This window comes from Convolutriloba macropyga, chromosome 3, assembly GCF_964194025.1.
Source record: "Convolutriloba macropyga chromosome 3, txConMacr16.3, whole genome shotgun sequence".
NCBI lineage: Eukaryota > Metazoa > Xenacoelomorpha > Acoela > Convolutidae > Convolutriloba > Convolutriloba macropyga.
Genome location: NC_134470.1, coordinates 11,418,291 through 11,439,185, shown reverse-complemented (window position 1 = coordinate 11,439,185; position 20,895 = coordinate 11,418,291). Strand labels below are relative to the sequence as shown.

Below are 20,895 nucleotides of genomic sequence, written 5' to 3'. Positions count from 1 at the left end.
AAAAGCTGCCAGTATACATAGTAAATGATTACGTAGCCCAAGTTCTTGGGCGTTTTAAATACGTAGAGCGCGCTTGTTTGGAGCGGAGAAACAGAAGGAGTAGCTAGACGAAAAGTTAAACACAAAGTCTTAATATTTTGAATTTAATTTTCAGAAGTTATTAATTTCCTCTATCGGAGCGTTTGTTATTTTTCAGAAAATTCTGATACATAGTTTTTCTAAATGCATTTATTTTTTACAGATGTTGAATAAAAGTTATCAGTTTTTCGATCGTGTCGGCATCTGTTGTGCTGACTGTTCAAAAATTGCTCATCAATGCTTCCGAGTTTAAAACCTTATCATTCTCATTTTATTTCTCATGCAAATCTGGTATCTTTCTTATCCTCTAGGCCAGTGATAAATCGACTGCTTAGCTTTTAGCTTAATATGAGGAGGAAAGTTATCTTAATTAAAAGAGTACCATTCTTATGCTGCAATATTTTAAAATGCAATGCACGCGCAATACTGCGGATAAGCACCTGTGTAAGCCATTCTGGTTTTATCCACCCATGCTGTAAATATAGAGCTTCATTTCAGATTAGAAAGTAAAATGTGAACCCAATTGAAGAACTGTCTGTGCTTGAAAATGGACCCTTATTCACGCCGGTCTGACCCAAGTTCAGGTTTGCTGTCATTTGGAGCCACTAGAAATAGCAGCGTTGGGGACCTTCTCATTGAGAGAGCAGCTCTCTCGCGCACAATAGACAACACAAGCTCTGTTAGAAGCCGTCTGCAACTTGGGCCTTCAAATCTGTCTTTAAACGGAGAAAGTGAAATTGACTGGTCCAAATTTGACTATAAAAGCGACCCCTACTACATTGAAAAGCGTGAACAGCTCAAACTGAAAACATCAAATTCTGCGGCTGCTGATGATATTGTGAATGAAAAGCTGTCGTATGAACAGAAATTGAGAGCTGTCGCTGATCAGTTGCGAGAACTGGACCAGGAGTCCATAATGGTTGATAGCCTTTTGCCAAATAGAAATCTACCAACACCTCGTTTCACTTCTAGCCTTAGTTATTCGACCCCAACAACTTCTAATTTTAACCTCTCTTTACCACCACCACCACCACTACTACAACCAAAAGTCAGCCCGAAAGCATCGAAGCGAACTGTTAGAAAGGCTGCGAAAACTGCAACTGCCGTTCCACTGATTGCACCGAATCCCGTTTCAAATGTAGAAGATCCTTATGATAAGTACAACAAGAACCCTATTGGAAATATTGTGGGTAAACGCGCCCAGAGAATTAAAGAGCAACTGGCGCGTAAGAAGGCTGACGCTGAGAAACAAGACGATGACATTATTGCTATGGAAAATTCTGCTGAGTCTGCGGTTCCGGACAGTTCCACGGAGGTTAGCCAGTCAACGTCTGAGAATGTGGAGTGTGAAGAGGTTCCCATAAAGCGTGCTAGGAGTAGCTCTGTTAGTGAAGTGACAACTTTACACGTTCAACCTGATTCCTCGACTGACAATATCTGTGTTTCCTCATCTCTTAGCTCAAGTGCGGATTCCGACATTGTTGACTCCACCACGCCTGCCATCCAGTACCTCACGCAGCAACAGGAGAATGAAAATAACCAAACTTCTAGTACAGAAGTGGATTCCTCCTCGAACTCTGTTGGTTCCAAAGAGCGACCAATTGAAATCGGAAATGAGGAACCGGAATCGGTTGCGGATGATTCTCAGTGCTCGTCAAACGCGCAAGATGACTCAAATGACGATGATGGTATGCTTGCAATGTTCCTGAGAGAACAGCGAGAATCTGTGAAAAGTGAAGCATCATCTTTGCCAAAATCGACAACACCGCCTGTGCAAGTTAATAAGGTTCCCTTCTCTCTGAAGAGAATACCTCCTAAAACTACTGTCAGAACTTCGCCTCTCGCGCCTTTAGCGAAAAATAAGCCGCTTTTATCTTCTCTACAAAAGTTTAAGCTGTCCGAGACAGCGTCGCCGATTCCCACAGTTAAACCCTTCGTCTCAATATCGAGTCAATTGTCTCCAGTGACTCAAGACCATCCAACATCGTCAAGGTTCACTCTGGATTCCTGTGGAAGTACCTCAACTACTCAGCAAAATAGTCTACTGCCTTCGACCAGTGTGAGCAATTCAGAGTCGTCCACCAGCTGGCTTGCAATTGGACGAGAGCTAGATGACGTCATAGCCTCCCGTAGCAATCGTCGTGTGGTCGACGAGGACAGTTTAAATGTCAGGTTGAGAAGAGAAGAGATGCAAGCTGAGGAAGAAATGCGGAGACGAGAAAGCAGCTCAACTGCAGCTGGTGTGTCTCACAGTGGTGCAATTTCGACCGCGGATCCATTATCTGTACTAGATACTATGTGGAGGGTTAGTGAACATTTTGTATCTTGTCGTCTAGTTACCAGTCTAATTCACTTCAGCATCAAACTTCATCGATGACGCTAAAGAGCAACAGAAGAGAAATGAATATATAATTGTAAAAAGATTACTTACTTATTAGTTGAATAATATTTTTGGTCTGTGGCCTAAAAGACAGGCCAATGAACGTTTAATATTTTTTAGTTGTCTACCTTTTGTTGCATGGAAGATTTTAGAGTTTTTATACAATTTTATTCGTAAGGATACTTGCCAGAATAAAAATATATTAAAAAAAATTTATTAAATTGTCTTCGTGCCCGATTTACGGCAATAAATTAGTTCACTAACTCGAACATGACAAATTTACCGGATAGTGATAGCAATTAAAATTTTTGATTGGCTTTTTAAAAGTATTCAACTGTTTCTTGAATAATCGTACTGGGGATGTCCGCTGCGTTATATTTTTGCATAATTGCATTTACGTACTTTACAACTCTCACCACAAAAAATTGCATAATTTTCCATTCTGAGATCGTTCGATGTTTGATGTTCTGAAACGTTTTCGAGCAGAATGAAGAATTTGACATCAATTGTATCTTCTTTCTTTTTGAATCCCATAGCTTCAAATTTTTAAACATTGAAGTCCACTCAGTTGTTTTTAGACCATTTAATTGCTCTGTCCGAATCTTTTTGAACAGAGATATAAATCATCAAAGCTTGGTATATTTTTTTTGTCGTGGGCAAAGATATGAATGAGCTGTTTTCAAGCAAAGTTCGAAGGTCTTTCATATAAACACTAAACATGAATAACGCAAAAACTGACCCATGAGGGCCGCCAATTATTCCTATTTCTATTAAAACCTCTGCAACCACTGACACAGATTGCGTTCTGTTGGACAAGTAAGCAAAGAACTGTATGAAATTTTGATCAAAGGCAAATTTTCCTAGCTTAAATAAAAAAATATCATTTATTGTGTCGAATGCATTTGCGATATCAGGATAAACTTTTAAAAGCATATTTTTTTTGCGTCGAAGCGTTGAAAAAATTCTGCGCAGTATTGAAGCATGTGTTTTGGCACGTCAAATGTTTTGGCTTGAATTTATTATGTCATTTTTTAATAAGCAATACCGAGTTTTTCCGAACAGTATTTTCTCAAAGATTAAAGAAAGTGCACGCAAGTTAGATACTGGTCGTAATATTCAAAACTAAATCTCAATTCGAAATATGCGATGCCTGAACAAAATGCAAATATTTCGGAAAAAGGTTCGGCTCGGTTCCGTAGAAAGGAACTACCAAAGGATTCAAATCATTTTAAATTTGATGCAAGAAACTGATTGAATGCACTGGCTTCTTGTGTCGAACCAATCAGTGGGTTTCAAAATACGTCTTGGTAGGCAAAGGGACTACACTTTATAATTTTCTAGTCTTCTGTTAAATTTGCGCACAGCTGCTTTTTGTCATTGCATTTACACAGAGTTTTATCCCATTCTAGAGGATCTGATCGGTTTTTTTTCTAATTCTTAAATACGATTGAAGTCAACTCGACGTCTCTTAGCAGTGTTGAGAAGATTCTGTACACATATAGATCTTTATGGCATAGAACTTGGGGCATTGTTCTTCTTATTGTTTTTGAGGAAAAAAGGTTCTACAAAAAGAAATTTTATGAAACTTTTCAACCGTTATGTTTGTCATCGGATAAGCTAACTAAGACTCTTCTTCCATTATTTCAGGTATTTAGGCGTTTCTGACAGAATGTATAGTCATTGCTGCTTGAATATGACGACTGTTAGTTCAGTGCTGATTATTGGATGGTCTGAAGAACTAGAGTGAATTGATGCTAGTTCTTCACTAGCATCAATTCTAGCATCAACTAGAGTGATAGTTACATTCGACTAACTTCAATTAGCTGCCAGGAAAAACAAACCCCACGCCGTTTATTTAATAGCATTTCGTGCAACGTTTTTCGGTTGTTACTATAACGTATTGTCGGTTGTACTTAGTGCTGCATATTGTATGGTCTGAAGAACTGGAGTGAATTAAATCAACGGTAGCTGAGTCAGGAAAAGTTCCTAGAAAGCAGTCACTTTTGATATTTTGACTTACATGAGAGAAAAAAATGTGTACCTTCTGAGAGTTTCAATGAAAGATTTATCATAGGGGTTCTCAATGCTCAGAACGATCCAATCTTTTTCGGGCAATTTTATGGCTACCGAAAAAATAGAATTAACTAAGTCCAACATGTTCGTTATAGCTTTTTCTTTTGCTGAACAGAAAATTAATTTCAGGTATGTCATACGTTGAAATATACAATAGGGCGCGTCTCTAGGTGGATTGTACACATTTACAATAACTATTGCTGGTTTCAAGTTAGAAATTATAACGTACGTTCAAAGTCTATGAGAGTGGATTTGTTGATAGATTCACTGCAAAGGTTGCTTTCAGGTCTCATTCCAATTAAAGCTCCTCCTTGAATGTCAGTTTTTCGTTCCTTTCGAGCAATTACTTTAAAGCAGTTTGGGTCAAAAATGTGATTATTTCACTGCTTGAATTGAATCAAGATTCGTTCAAACATAGTATCTCAAGCGTGAATTTTTAATCGAACATCTGAACTAATTCTTCATTATAAGTTCAATTTGGCACGTCATGTTCTTGTTTCCTGATTGTCGGTCTTTCGAGGCCCTAGTTTTATTCGAATGACATGAGAGCAAAAAATTTGTAGTTCTTCGTGATTATTTTTTCAATAATAGTGTTTCTGCGTCTATTGGTTTTATCAAACAAGTAGTGAACAAACCATCACATTTAAAGGTTTTGTGCGACATGCTTTTTGTAAAGATATTGCGAACTGAATTATCGGGAAAATGATAAAGCCCCAAATTCGGTCATTTACAATCCTTTTTTCAGTGTCTCCAGAGCCTCACTTCTCTTTAATGCACGTTTCACTGAAACTGATGAAAACGCTGTTTCCTAGTAAAAAGTGAAAGTTCTTGACACCCCCGACCTTTGACTTTTTACCTAATTACCTTGGACTCTCTAAACTTCAATTAGCTGCAACGAAAAACAAACCCCACACCAGTTGTTTTATAGCATTTCGTGCCAAGTTTTTCGGTTGTTACTATAACGTATTGTCGGTTGTACTTAGTGCTGCATATTGTATGGTCTGAAGAACTGGAGTGAATTGAATCAACGGTAGCTGAATCAGGAAAATTTCCGAGAAAGCAGTCACTTTTGATTTTTTGACTTATATGAGAAAACAATATGTTTACCTTCTGAGAGTTTCAATAAAAGATTTCTCATAGGGGTTCTCAATGATCCAATCTACTCCTGGCAAATTTATGGCACCCTGAAATATAGAATTAACTAAGTAAAAAATGGTTATAGCTTTTTCTTGTGCTGAACAGAATAATTTCAGGGGTGTCAAACGTTGAAATACCTATACAATAGGGCGCGTCTTCAGGTGGATTGTACACATTTAGAATAAGTATTGCCGGTTTAAAGTTTGAAATCATAACGGCGTTCAAAGTCTATTAGAGTGGAACTGTTGATAGATTCGCTGCAAAAGTTGCTTTCAGTTCTCATTCCAATTAATGCACCTCCTTGAATTTCAGCAGTTCGATCCTTTCGAGCAATAACTTTGAAGCAGTTTGAGACAAAAACGTGCTCATTTTTGTTGCTTGAATCGAACCAAGTTTCTCTTGAACATATAGTATCTGGAGCGCGAATTTTTAACTGAACATCTGATCTAATTCTTTATTATTAGTTTTATTTGGCACGTCATTTCTTGTTTCAGGATTGTCCGTCTATCGAGGCCCTAGGTCTTTCGATTAAGATGAGCTAAAAATTTGTAGTTTTCAGTGATTGTTTTTTCACTATTAGCCTTTCGCCGTCTATTTTTTTTCCAATCACGTAGTGACATAAACCATGGCATTTAAAAAAGATTTTGTGCGACTTGCATTTTGTAAAAAAATTTTGAAATGAATTATTGGGAAATTGTTACGAGCTGATGAGAAGAAAATAGAAATTTCTTGTGCAAGCTGTGTCAACTGAAGAAGGTTTAGTAGTTTTTGCTCTTCACAAAGTTAGTTTTAAATTGTTTTGATCTTCGCCTCATTTTTGCGATTTTTTGCCCCTAGGGATAAAGTGATAGAGCCCAAGGTCATGATCATCAAGAATCATTTTTTCAGTGTCTTTGGAACTTCCTCTCTCTTTAATGCGCATTTCACCAGAACTGCCAAAAATGCAAAAGTTCCTAGTTTAAAGGTAAATGCTTTGAAACCCCCACTTAGGTTGCTTAACTAGTTACATTCGACTAACTTCAATTAGCTGCCAGGAAAAACAAACCCCACGCCGTTTATTTAATAGCATTTCGTGCAACGTTTTTCGGTTGTTACTATAACGTATTGTCGGTTGTACTTAGTGCTGCATATTGTATGGTCTGAAGAACTGGAGTGAATTGAATCAACGGTAGCTGAATCAGGAAAAGTTCCGAGAAAGCAGTCACTTTTGACTTTTTGACTTATATGAGAAAACAATATGTTTACCTTCTGAGAGTTTCAATAAAAGATTTCTCATAGGGGTTCTCAATGATCCAATCTATTCCTGGCAAATTTATGGCACCCAGAAATATAGAATTAACTAAGTAAAAAATGGTTATAGCTTTTTCTTGTGCTGAACAGAATAATTTCAGGGGTGTCAAACGTTGAAATACCTATACATTAGGGCGCGTCTTCAGGTGGATTGTACACATTTAGAATAAGTATTGCCGGTTTAAGGTTAGAAATCATAACGGCGTTCAAAGTCTATTAGAGTGGAACTGTTGATAGATTCGCTGCAAAAGTTGCTTTCAGTTCTCATTCCAATTAATGCACCTCCTTGAATTTCAGCAGTTCGATCCTTTCGAGCAATAACTTTGAAGCAGTTTGAGACAAAAACGTGCTCATTTTTGTTGCTTGAATCGAACCAAGTTTCTCTTGAACATATAGTATCTGGAGCGCGAATTTTTAACTGAACATCTGATCTAATTCTTCATTATTAGTTTTATTTGGCACGTCATTTCTTGTTTCAGGATTGTCCGTCTATCGAGGCCCTAGGTCTTTCGATTAAGATGAGCTAAAAATTTGTAGTTTTTAGTGATTGTTTTTTCACTATTAGCCTTTCGCCGTCTATTTTTTTCCAATCACGTAGTGACATAAACCATGGCATTTAAAAAAGATTTTGTGCGACTTGCATTTTGTAAAAAAATTTTGAAATGAATTATCGGGAAATTGTTATGAGCTGATGAGGAGAAAATAGAAATTTCTTGTGCAAGCTGTGTCAACTGAAGAAGGTTTAGTAGTTTTTGCTCTCCACAAAGTTAGTTTTCAATTGTTTTGATCTTCGCCTCATTTTTGCGATTTTTTGCCTCTAGGGATAAACTGATAGAGCCCAAGGTCATGGTCGTCAAGAATCATTTTTTCAGTGTCTTTGGAGCTTCACCTCTCTCTTTAATGCGCATTTCACCAGAACTGCCAAAAATGCAAAAGTTCCTAGTTTAAAGGTAAATGCTTTGAAACCCCCACTTTGGCTGCTTAACTAGTTACATTCGACTAACTTCAATTAGCTGCCAGGAAAAACAAACCCCACGCCGTTTATTTAATAGCATTTCGTGCAACGTTTTTCGGTTGTTACTATAACGTATTGTCGGTTGTACTTAGTGCTGCATTTTGTATGGTCTGAAGAACTGGAGTGAATTGAATCAACGGTAGCTGAATCAGGAAAAGTTCCGAGAAAGCAGTCACTTTTGACTTTTTGACTTATATGAGAAAACAATATGTTTACCTTCTGAGAGTTTCAATAAAAGATTTCTCATAGGGGTTCTCAATGATCCAATCTACTCCTGGCAAATTTATGGCACCCAGAAATATAGAATTAACTAAGTAAAAAATGGTTATAGCTTTTTCTTGTGCTGAACAGAATAATTTCAGGGGTGTCAAACGTTGAAATACCTATACATTAGGGCGCGTCTTCAGGTGGATTGTACACATTTAGAATAAGTATTGCCGGTTTAAGGTTAGAAATCATAACGGCGTTCAAAGTCTATTAGAGTGGAACTGTTGATAGATTCGCTGCAAAAGTTGCTTTCAGTTCTCATTCCAATTAATGCACCTCCTTGAATTTCAGCAGTTCGATCCTTTCGAGCAATAACTTTGAAGCAGTTTGAGACAAAAACGTGCTCATTTTTGTTGCTTGAATCGAACCAAGTTTCTCTTGAACATATAGTATCTGGAGCGCGAATTTTTAACTGAACATCTGATCTAATTCTTCATTATTAGTTTTATTTGGCACGTCATTTCTTGTTTCAGGATTGTCCGTCTATCGAGGCCCTAGGTCTTTCGATTAAGATGAGCTAAAAATTTGTAGTTTTTAGTGATTGTTTTTTCACTATTAGCCTTTCGCCGTCTATTTTTTTCCAATCACGTAGTGACATAAACCATGGCATTTAAAAAAGATTTTGTGCGACTTGCATTTTGTAAAAAAATTTTGAAATGAATTATCGGGAAATTGTTATGAGCTGATGAGGAGAAAATAGAAATTTCTTGTGCAAGCTGTGTCAACTGAAGAAGGTTTAGTAGTTTTTGCTCTCCACAAAGTTAGTTTTCAATTGTTTTGATCTTCGCCTCATTTTTGCGATTTTTTGCCTCTAGGGATAAACTGATAGAGCCCAAGGTCATGGTCGTCAAGAATCATTTTTTCAGTGTCTTTGGAGCTTCACCTCTCTCTTTAATGCGCATTTCACCAGAACTGCCAAAAATGCAAAAGTTCCTAGTTTAAAGGTAAATGCTTTGAAACCCCCACTTTGGCTGCTTAACTAGTTACATTCGACTAACTTCAATTAGCTGCCAGGAAAAACAAACCCCACGCCGTTTATTTAATAGCATTTCGTGCAACGTTTTTCGGTTGTTACTATAACGTATTGTCGGTTGTACTTAGTGCTGCATTTTGTATGGTCTGAAGAACTGGAGTGAATTGAGTCAACGGTAGCTGAATCAGGAAAAGTTCCGAGAAAGCAGTCACTTTTGATTTTTTGACTTATATGAGAAAACAATATGTTTACCTTCTGAGAGTTTCAATAAAAGATTTCTCATAGGGGTTCTCAATGATCCAATCTACTCCTGGCAAATTTATGGCACCCTGAAATATAGAATTAACTAAGTAAAAAATGGTTATAGCTTTTTCTTGTGCTGAACAGAATAATTTCAGGGGTGTCAAACGTTGAAATACCTATACAATAGGGCGCGTCTTCATGTGGATTGTACACATTTAGAATAAGTATTGCCGGTTTAAAGTTTGAAATCATAACGGCGTTCAAAGTCTATTAGAGTGGAACTGTTGATAGATTCGCTGCAAAAGTTGCTTTCAGTTCTCATTCCAATTAATGCACCTCCTTGAATTTCAGCAGTTCGATCCTTTCGAGCAATAACTTTGAAGCAGTTTGAGACAAAAACGTGCTCATTTTTGTTGCTTGAATCGAACCAAGTTTCTCTTGAACATATAGTATCTGGAGCGCGAATTTTTAACTGAACATCTGATCTAATTCTTCATTATTAGTTTTATTTGGCACGTCATTTCTTGTTTCAGGATTGTCCGTCTATCGAGGCCCTAGGTCTTTCGATTAAGATGAGCTAAAAAGTTGTAGTTTTTAGTGATTGTTTTTTCACTATTAGCCTTTCGCCGTCTATTTTTTTTCCAATCACGTAGTGACATAAACCATGGCATTTAAAAAAGATTTTGTGCGACTTGCATTTTGTAAAAAAAATTTGAAATGAATTATCGGGAAATTGTTATGAGCTGATGAGGAGAAAATAGAAATTTCTTGTGCAAGCTGTGTCAACTGAAGAAGGTTTAGTAGTTTTTGCTCTTCACAAAGTTAGTTTTCAATTGTTTTGATCTTCGCCTCATTTTTGCGATTTTTTGCCTCTAGGGATAAACTGATAGAGCCCAAGGTCATGGTCGTCAAGAATCATTTTTTCAGTGTCTTTGGAGCTTCACCTCTCTCTTTAATGCGCATTTCACCAGAACTGCCAAAAATGCAAAAGTTCCTAGTTTAAAGGTAAATGCTTTGAAACCCCCACTTTGGCTGCTTAACTAGTTACATTCGACTAACTTCAATTAGCTGCCAGGAAAAACAAACCCCACGCCGTTTATTTAATAGCATTTCGTGCAACGTTTTTCGGTTGTTACTATAACGTGTTGTCGGTTGTACTTAGTGCTGCATTTTGTATGGTCTGAAGAACTGGAGTGAATTGAATTAACGGTAGCTGAATCAGGAAAAGTTCCGAGAAAGCAGTCACTTTTGATTTTTTGACTTATATGAGAAAACAATATGTTTACCTTCTGAGAGTTTCAATAAAAGATTTCTCATAGGGGTTCTCAATGATCCAATCTACTCCTGGCAAATTTATGGCACCCTGAAATATAGAATTAACTAAGTAAAAAATGGTTATAGCTTTTTCTTGTGCTGAACAGAATAATTTCAGGGGTGTCAAACGTTGAAATACCTATACAATAGGGCGCGTCTTCATGTGGATTGTACACATTTAGAATAAGTATTGCCGGTTTAAAGTTTGAAATCATAACGGCGTTCAAAGTCTATTAGAGTGGAACTGTTGATAGATTCGCTGCAAAAGTTGCTTTCAGTTCTCATTCCAATTAATGCACCTCCTTGAATTTCAGCAGTTCGATCCTTTCGAGCAATAACTTTGAAGCAGTTTGAGACAAAAACGTGCTCATTTTTGTTGCTTGAATCGAACCAAGTTTCTCTTGAACATATAGTATCTGGAGCGCGAATTTTTAACTGAACATCTGATCTAATTCTTCATTATTAGTTTTATTTGGCACGTCATTTCTTGTTTCAGGATTGTCCGTCTATCGAGGCCCTAGGTCTTTCGATTAAGATGAGCTAAAAAGTTGTAGTTTTTAGTGATTGTTTTTTCACTATTAGCCTTTCGCCGTCTATTTTTTTTCCAATCACGTAGTGACATAAACCATGGCATTTAAAAAAGATTTTGTGCGACTTGCATTTTGTAAAAAAAATTTGAAATGAATTATCGGGAAATTGTTATGAGCTGATGAGGAGAAAATAGAAATTTCTTGTGCAAGCTGTGTCAACTGAAGAAGGTTTAGTAGTTTTTGCTCTTCACAAAGTTAGTTTTCAATTGTTTTGATCTTCGCCTCATTTTTGCGATTTTTTGCCTCTAGGGATAAACTGATAGAGCCCAAGGTCATGGTCGTCAAGAATCATTTTTTCAGTGTCTTTGGAGCTTCACCTCTCTCTTTAATGCGCATTTCACCAGAACTGCCAAAAATGCAAAAGTTCCTAGTTTAAAGGTAAATGCTTTGAAACCCCCACTTTGGCTGCTTAACTAGTTACATTCGACTAACTTCAATTAGCTGCCAGGAAAAACAAACCCCACGCCGTTTATTTAATAGCATTTCGTGCAACGTTTTTCGGTTGTTACTATAACGTGTTGTCGGTTGTACTTAGTGCTGCATTTTGTATGGTCTGAAGAACTGGAGTGAATTGAATTAACGGTAGCTGAATCAGGAAAAGTTCCGAGAAAGCAGTCACTTTTGATTTTTTGACTTATATGAGAAAACAATATGTTTACCTTCTGAGAGTTTCAATAAAAGATTTCTCATAGGGGTTCTCAATGATCCAATCTACTCCTGGCAAATTTATGGCACCCAGAAATATAGAATTAACTAAGTAAAAAATGGTTATAGCTTTTTCTTGTGCTGAACAGAATAATTTCAGGGGTGTCAAACGTTGAAATACCTATACAATAGGGCGCGTCTTCAGGTGGATTGTACACGTTTAGAATAAGTATTGCCGGTTTAAGGTTAGAAATCATAACGGCGTTCAAAGTCTATTAGAGTGGAACTGTTGATAGATTCGCTGCAAAAGTTGCTTTCAGTTCTCATTCCAATTAATGCACCTCCTTGAATTTCAGCAGTTCGATCCTTTCGAGCAATAACTTTGAAGCAGTTTGAGACAAAAACGTGCTCATTTTTGTTGCTTGAATCGAACCAAGTTTCTCTTGAACATATAGTATCTGGAGCGCGAATTTTTAATTGAACATCTGATCTAATTCTTCATTATTAGTTTTATTTGGCACGTCATTTCTTGTTTCAGGATTGTCCGTCTATCGAGGCCCTAGGTCTTTCGATTAAGATGAGCTAAAAATTTGTAGTTTTTAGTGATTGTTTTTTCACTATTAGCCTTTCGCCGTCTATTTTTTCCAATCACGTAGTGACATAAACCATGGCATTTAAAAAAGATTTTGTACGACTTGCATTTTGTAAAAAAATTTTGAAATGAATTATCGGGAAATTGTTATGAGCTGATGAGGAGAAAATAGAAAATTCTTGTGCAAGCTGTGTCAACTGAAGAAGGTTTAGTAGTTTTTGCTCTTCACAAAGTTAGTTTTCAATTGTTTTGATCTTCGCCTCATTTTTGCGATTTTTTGCCTCTAGGGATAAACTGATAGAGCCCAAGGTCATGGTCGTCAAGAATCATTTTTTCAGTGTCTTTGGAGCTTTACCTCTCTCCTTAATGCGCATTTCACCAGAACTGCCAAAAACGCAAAAGTTCCTAGTTTAAAGGTAAATGCTTTGAAACCCCCACTTTGGCTGCTTAACTAGTTACATTCGACTAACTTCAATTAGCTGCCAGGAAAAACAAACCCCACGCCGTTTATTTAATAGCATTTCGTGCAACGTTTGTCGGTTGTTACTGTAACGTATTGTCGGTTGTTTGTCGGTTGTTGTACTTAGTGCTGAATATTGGATTGCTGAAGAACTTGAGTGAATTGATGCAAAGGTAGCTGAATCGGGAAAAGTTCCGAAAAAGCAGCCTTTTGATTTTGAGTTATATGAGAGAACAAAATGTTTACTTTCTGAGAGTTTCAATGAAAGATTTCACTTAGGGTTTTGCAATGCTCAAAATGCTCCGGGCAAATTTATGGCACCCGAAAATATAGAATTAACTTAGTTCAATATATTCGTTATAAATATAAGTTTTTTGTGCTGAATTTTCTTTTCAGGTTTGTGTCAAATGTTGAAATAACTATAAGATATTGCGCGTCTTCGGGTGGATTGTACACATTTACAATAACTATTGCTGGTTTGATGTAGAAATCATAACAGACGTTGCAAAGTCTATTAGAGTGCAACTGTTGATAGATTCACTGCAAAGGTTGCTTTCAGTTCTCATTTCCTATTAAAGCACCTCCTTGAATGTCAGTATTTCGATCCTTTCGAGGAAATACTTTAAAGCAGTTTGGGTCAATAATGTGATTTTTTCACCGCTTGAATTGAACCAAGATTAATTCAATCATATAGTATCTGGAGCGTGAATTTTTAATCGAACATCTGAACTAATTCTCCATTATAAGTTCAATTTGGCACGTCATGTTCTTGTTTCATGATTGTCGGTCTTTCGAGGCCCTAATTTTTTCAAATGACATGAGAGCCGGAAATTTGTTGTTCTTCGCGAATGTTTTTTCAATTTTATTTCTCAGTCTATTGGTTTTTTCAATCACGTAATGAAACAAACCATCACATTTAAAGAATTTGTGCGACATGCTTTTTGTAAAGATTTTGCGAACTGAATTATGGGGAAAATGATCAAGCCCCAAGGTTATGATAAAGGCCCCGTCCAACATGTTCGTTATAATTTTTTCTTGTGCTGAACAGAAAATTAATTTCAGATGTGTCAAACGTTAAAATAACTATACAATAGGGCGCGTCTCTAGGGGATTGTACTTATTTACAATTACTATTGATTTTTGAGGTTAGAAATCATAGCAGACATTCAAAGACTATTGAAGTGCAAATGTTGATAGAATCACTGCAAAGGTTGCTTTGAGTTCTCACCCTAATTTTTTTAAATGACATGAGAACCAAAAAGTTTTTAGTTTTATCAATATTAGCATTTCTCCGTCTGTTGGTTTTTCCAATCACGTAGTGAAACAAATCATGGCATTTTAATATTATTTTGTGCGACACAGAACGAGTTCGGTTACATCTTCTGTAAGATTGCCAATGATCTGTAAATTTCAACGCAATTTCTATTCAACATAATTAGGTCAACAATTATAAGTTTAATGGGCAGCAGGTTGTACTGAATAAGGCTCTTTGTTTTGATCTTCAGAAAACTGTTTTATATCTCCAATTTCCTGCCATTTGGCCAATTCGACAACCATACATTACAGGCATAAGCGGGGATGGAGAAAACATAACTTCTGTATAGGTATATTTTCGTTCTAACGTTGGTTCTAACAAAATAAGGAACATTTCGTTTCCAGTACTTGCTGGGCCTTTGAGATTCGTTTTTTATTTTGATCTGACCAGTTGAATCGTGTAAGATTTAATCCAAGATCTGTCAAATATGTTTTGAGTAGAATTTCAGTATCTTTTGCAATAAGTTTGACATCAATTTTATCTTCTTTCTTTTTGAATCCAATAGCTTCAAATTTTCAAACATTGAAGTCCACCTTGTTGTTTTTAGACCATTTAATTGCTCTGTCCATATCTTTTTGAACAGAGATAAAATCATCAAATTTTCGTATAATTTTTTTTGTCGTCGGCAAGGAGATATGAACTGTTTTCGAGCAAAGTTCGAAGGTCTTTTATATAAACACTAAACGGCAAAAATTGACTCATGAGGGCCGCCAATTGTTAATCCTATTTCTAATAAAACCTCTGCACCCACTGACACAGATTGCGTTCTGTTGGACAAGTAAGCAAAGAACTAAGAAATTTTGATCAAAGGCAAATTTTCCTAGCTCAAATAAAAAAGCTTTATCATTTATTGTGTCGAAGGCTTTTGCGATATCAGGATAAACTTTAAAAGCATATTTTTTGCCTCGAAGCGTTGAAAATGATTCTCCGCAGTAATGAAGCATGTGTTTTGGCACGTCAAATGTTTTGGCTTGAAGTCATTTTGTCATTTTTTAATAAGCAATCCCGAATTTTTCTGAACAGCATTTTCTCGAAGATAAAAGAAAGTGCAAACAAGTTAGATACCGGTCGTAATATTCAAAACTAAGTCTCAATTCCTTTTTGTTTAATGTTTTCATTCCTTTTTTTCCAGGAGTCAGATAAATTTTTACTGTCATTTTTTTGTAATGGTCGGTAATAATCGGTGCACTGGCCTTCGAGAACGGTTTCAGTAACTACCTGAACAAGAATACAGATCTTCAAGAAAATATTTTGACCTGGATCTTGAGAAAGGAACTACCAGAGGATTCAAATCATTTTAAAATTGATGCAAGAAACTGATTAAATGCACTGGATACTTGTGTCGAACCAATCAGTGCGTTTCAAAACACGTCTTGCTAGGCATAGGGACTACACTATATACGTTTCTAGTCTTCTGGTAAAGTTTCACATAGCTCATTGTTGTCAATACATTTACACAGACAGTTTTATCCCATTCTAGAGAATCTGATCAGTTTTTTCTAATTCTCAAATACAATTGAAGTCAACTCGACGTCTCTTAGCAGTGTTGAGAAGATTCTGTACACATATAGACCTTTATGGCATAGAACTTGGGGCATTGTTCTTTTATTGTTTTTGAGGAAAAAAGGTTCTACAAAAAGAAATTTTATGAAACTTTTCAATCGTTATGTTTGTCATCGGATAAGCTAACTAAGACTCTTCTTCCATTATTTCAGGTATTTAGGCGTTTCTGACAGAATGTATAGTCATTGCTGCTTGAATATGACGACTGTTAGTTCAGTGCTGATTATTGGATGGTCTGAAGAACTAGAGTGAATTGATGCAACAGTAGCTGAATCAGGAAAAGTTCCGAGAAAGCTGTCACTTTTGATATTTTGACTTACATGAGAGAAAAAAATGTGTACCTTCTGAGAGTTTCAATGAAAGATTTATCATAGGGGTTCTCAATGCTCAGAACGATCCAATCTTTTTCGGGCAATTTTATGGCAACCGAAAAAATAGAATTAACTAAGTCCAACATGTTCGTTATAGCTTTTTCTTTTGCTGAACAGAAAATTAATTTCAGGTGTGTCAAACGTTAAAATAACTATACAATAGGCGCGTCTCTAGGGGATTGTACACATTTAAAACAACTATTGCTTGTTTGAGGTTAGAAATTATAACGGACGTTCAAAGTCTATTGGAGTGCAACTGTTGATAGATTCACTGCAAAGGTTGCTTTGTGTTCTCATTCCTATTAAAGCACCTCGTTGAATTTCAGCAGTTCGATCCTTTCGAGCAATAACCTTGAAGCTGTTTGAGACAAAAACGTGATTATTTTCAACGTTTGAATTGAACCAAGATTCGTTCAAACATAATATCTTGAGAGTGATTTTTTAATTGAACGTCTTAACTAATTCTTCATTGTATGATCAATATGGCACGTCATGTTCTTGTTTCAAGATTGGCTGTCAGTTTTTCGAGGCCCTAGGTCTTTTGACTGACATGACAGCCGAGATTTTGTCGTTTTTATTGAATGTTTTTTCATTGTTAGCATTTCTCCGTCTATTGGTTTTTCCAATCGCGTAGTGAAACAAACCATGACATTTAAAAAAGATTTTGCGCGACAAGCAATTTGTAAAAAATTTGAAAACTGAATTATCGGGAAAATGTTATGAGCTGATAAGGGGAAAATAGAAATGTGTGCAAGCTGTGTCAACTGAAGGAGATTTGTTATTTCTTCCTCTTGACAAAGAAAATTTTCAATTGTTTTGATCTTCGCCACACTTTTGCGAGTTTTTGCCTTTTAGGATAAACTGATAAAGCCCAAGGTCATGGTCATTAAGAATCATTTTTCATTGTCTTTAGAGCTTCCCCTCTCTCTTTAATGCAGATTTCACCAGAACTGCTAAAAATGCAAAGTTTCTAGTGTAAAGGCAAATGCTTTGAATCCCCCTTCTTTTGGCTGTTTACCTGTTTACATTCGTCTCTAAACTTCAATTAGCTGCAAGGAAAAACAAACCCCACGCCATTGTTTTTTTCGTGTTATTTTTGTCGGTTGTGACTGTAATTGAATTTAACAGAATTTGTTTTAGGGTTTGACAAGTCGCCCTGTTGCACCTTTGGTGCCAACTAGAAATGAATTAAATCTCGACCCTTACGCGACTGTGCGCACCTCAGAACAACGCAGAATTGCAATAGAACGTGAGCTGGAGCGCAAGCGACTTATCAAAGAAGAACAAAAAGCAATGAAAGAAGCAATGGAATTGGAAAAGAGGCGAGTAATTGAGAGACGATTGCATCAGGAAATTGCAGATCTAAGAGAACGAGAACGCAAAAGACTTTTGGCTGAGCAGCAGAAGCTGCTGGAGTTAAAACGTCAAGAAGAGGAAGACATTCGATGCAAACTTGAAGAGGAAAGAAAGGAACGTGAACGAATTGAACGTGAGCGAAAGTTGCGCGAGAAACGAGAGAAAGAACGTCGTTTAAATGAAGACGTGAAACTGCGAACGACAATGATTAAAGTGTTCAACTTTGATATGAATGAGGAGTTTACTGGTTCCATGGAAAAAGAAGTGAAGGAATCGAAAGATGAGAAGTTTTCAGGGAATAAGTTGAGTCATTACAAATGTTTTGAGAACTTCGAAGCTTTTGATATCGGTGGAGTTGGTAAGTCTGTAACAATGACGCAATATCACATCTTTTCCGAAGATATTAATGATGAGCCATTAGCTGGAGAATTTGATGATGAGATTACGATACGCGACGTAGAAACGGCCTTACAAGTTGCAAAAGAGAATATTTGTCGAAAGAGGATGGAAAAATTTGCGGAGGTTTTGAAAAAGGTGCCGGACAATTACTTATCAAATCCAGATGAGACAGTCGAAAGTTTAGAAGAGGACTTCAAGTGTTTCACTCAAGATAAAACAGACGAAGAACAAGATTTGTCGGATAGCGAATTAGCAGAAATTGTTGACTCAATTAAAATGGAATGCCAAGAAATGAAGGAACGAATGAAACGGGATAAAGAAGAAGCCGAAAAACGTAAGGCTCTCTTAGCTGCCAAAATGGCAGAAAGAGAAAAGCAAAGGTTAGAGCTGAAAGCTTTGGCTAAAAGTAGTGCGAGCTCCTCGTCCAGTACAAGGCGTGAGGTTAAGTCCTCAAAAGCAGATAGCAGGCATAGGGAAAAAGAATCATCTCAGAGAAACGAAGAGGAACTTCCTGTAACTTCGTCAATATCGACAGTTATGCGTCGGAACCCGGATGACCCTGGTCGGATCAATTACGAGCCAGAGAAGCGAAAGTCGAGCAATCAGATAGCAACCTCTAACAGTGATCACATTAATCAGGGCAGTAGTAATACAGGAAGAACAAGCAAGTTGCTTTCAGATTTCATCAAAGAAACAGGTTTTACTTCAGGTTCAAACTATAGAGTGAAACAGGAACACAGGTCACCTCCGCCAATGGGAATTCCGATTCCTCCACCTAATATGTTTCCACCAATGATTCCACCTCCGCCTGATCCGAATGCTATGTACGGAGCTGCGGCGGCCTCATTTGCTGCCTTGAACTTTCAGAGATTCAGTTTCAATGATTCCTCCTCGCCTTTTGCAGATACGATCAATAAAATTGGAGGCGTGACAGTAGTGCCTAGACCTTCTAATGAAATGGAACCTCTTCGTAACAGGAGGCGGAGTGTAAGTCGATCACCTCCTAGAAAACACAAAATGGTTGCACAGAAGCGACGTGGTCGATCCCGCAGCAGATCCTTGTCAAGTAGTGATTTCAGACCTCCTCAAGATTTGGAACCTCCTCCTAAGCCAGCAGCTCATAAGAAGGTTCCAACCTCAAGACATCATCATCACCACAAGTCACATGTAGGCGATCGGGTTCCTCACAAGAGGTCACCTAAACAGGCCCACTCGCATTCGTCTTCGCATCATTCCCAGAAACATAGAAAAGAAAAGTCGAAGAAACACCATAAAGAGAGGCACAAGAAAGCTAAAAGGAAATCCAAAAAGGATTCTTCTTCAAAATCGAAGCGTCACAGTTCGAAATCGAAACTAAAAAAGCGAGTGAAGAAAGAGCCGCTGGATCCGGGTGAAGGTTCTTCTGGCAAAATATTTGTTAACCCACACCACGAGAATTTTAAGCGCTTCTACACGGCTAAAGAGGAGAGTGCAAAAATATCGGAAGTCAGGGCAATCTCAGTGTCTTCCTCATCAAGTTCAGATTCCTATTCGGATGATTGATCTTACTCTAAAAATATAATGAAACTCTGGGCTAGATCATATATGATGCATGGTTTAAACTTCTATTATTGCAATTTACAAATTTTTTAGCTATGAAAATATCTTCACTGTCTCATTTTTCGTTCGCACATAAGTTTGGGATTGTCAGTTCAGAGTTGTGAGAAGTTTTCGACGAAAAGTGGACTCTTCTTGCGCTCATTACGCCTGAAGTTGAAACCTGTCACCGGTTTTTTTTCTTTTTCTATGGATGGTTATTCAAGGTTCGGCGCAGTTTGAATTGAAACTGTACTTAGTGTTGTCATCGTTACTGTTATATGTTTTTTTCGTATTTGATCTTTAAATAGCACTTTTGAGACGCATATTTTTAGAATGTTGTCAGGAATAACATAACGTAACCTTACCAGGGTTGATTTGGCACATTAAATGATCTGTGAACTTATTATTTAACTCTTGATTGCCCGTAATCCCCACATGGATCGGAATCTGATTTCTCATAATACATACCTGTAATGTTCTCAATTCTCGTATATGGTAACCAGGAGGCTCTCTAATGTCCGATAGGTCATACTTAATAGGTCATCAAAAGGTCCAATGGTCCTCGTCAAGTGATGCCAGTAGCAGTACTAAGAAACTTTTAACAGACAGATAGTCAGATGCTTAAGATACAAGAGATTCGAACTTGCTGATTCGACCTTAATGTTCTGACCTTGCCGATCCATTGTCTACCAATTGAAGCACTGATAGATTTTCTTTAAAGTAGTTCATAATCTGTTATTTAAAACTTCGATAAATTCTTAAAAAGGGACACGCGTCCGTACAAAAAAGCGGTTCATACCAGTGAGAGCCGATTTCTTTATTTCACTAGAATGAAGGCTCGAACAAACGAAACAACAGACATTAATCAAATCTAATGCATTTTTTCAAGTAGAAAAAAATAACAAGTGAACGACTAATTTTATCAAAAAGAATTCGATTCAAAAATCAATGACTCCGATTTTCAAGCTGAATCTCAAACTGTAATGTAACGAGTAAGTATCTGTAAGTAATGAGTGGCCTTTTTAATTTCAACGTGCAATGTACGCCAACTTAACTCGTTTCCTCAATATAATGCAGGACAGAAATACTGATGAAAATTTGCCAAAGAATTGGTTCGAATTACAATTTACTTGTTTCTCTCAAATTTAAATGGAATTTTCTTAAAGATTATCAGTAACTGAAGCGAATCGCCTATTTGGTATACAATAAGTACTATTCAATTGGCTCTAATTTGAAAGACTCAATACTTATTGAGA

At 36.9% G+C, this 20,895-nt stretch overlaps 1 protein-coding gene across 1 annotated transcript; it reads left to right on the top strand.

The window, feature by feature from the left end:
• The first annotated feature begins 580 nt into the window (after nucleotides 1-580).
• LOC142335930 (uncharacterized) lies at nucleotides 581-19,718 on the top strand. The gene is made up of 2 exons (XM_075384331.1): nucleotides 581-2,383; nucleotides 17,447-19,718. The coding sequence occupies exons 1-2, from the start codon at nucleotides 626-628 to the stop codon at nucleotides 19,601-19,603; spliced, it is 3,915 nt and encodes a 1,304-aa protein (XP_075240446.1). The 5' UTR covers nucleotides 581-625; the 3' UTR covers nucleotides 19,604-19,718.
• Nucleotides 19,719-20,895: the final 1,177 nt, after the last annotated feature.

Bases quoted from the DNA above. Each gene is read 5' to 3' on its own strand.
- LOC142335930 (XM_075384331.1), top strand. From the start codon at position 626: ATGGACCCTTATTCACGCCGGTCTGACCCAAGTTCAGGTTTGCTGTCA. The intron at 2,384-17,446 runs GTTAGTGAACAT...AATTTGTTTTAG, and splicing joins TACTAGATACTATGTGGAGG to GGTTTGACAAGTCGCCCTGT.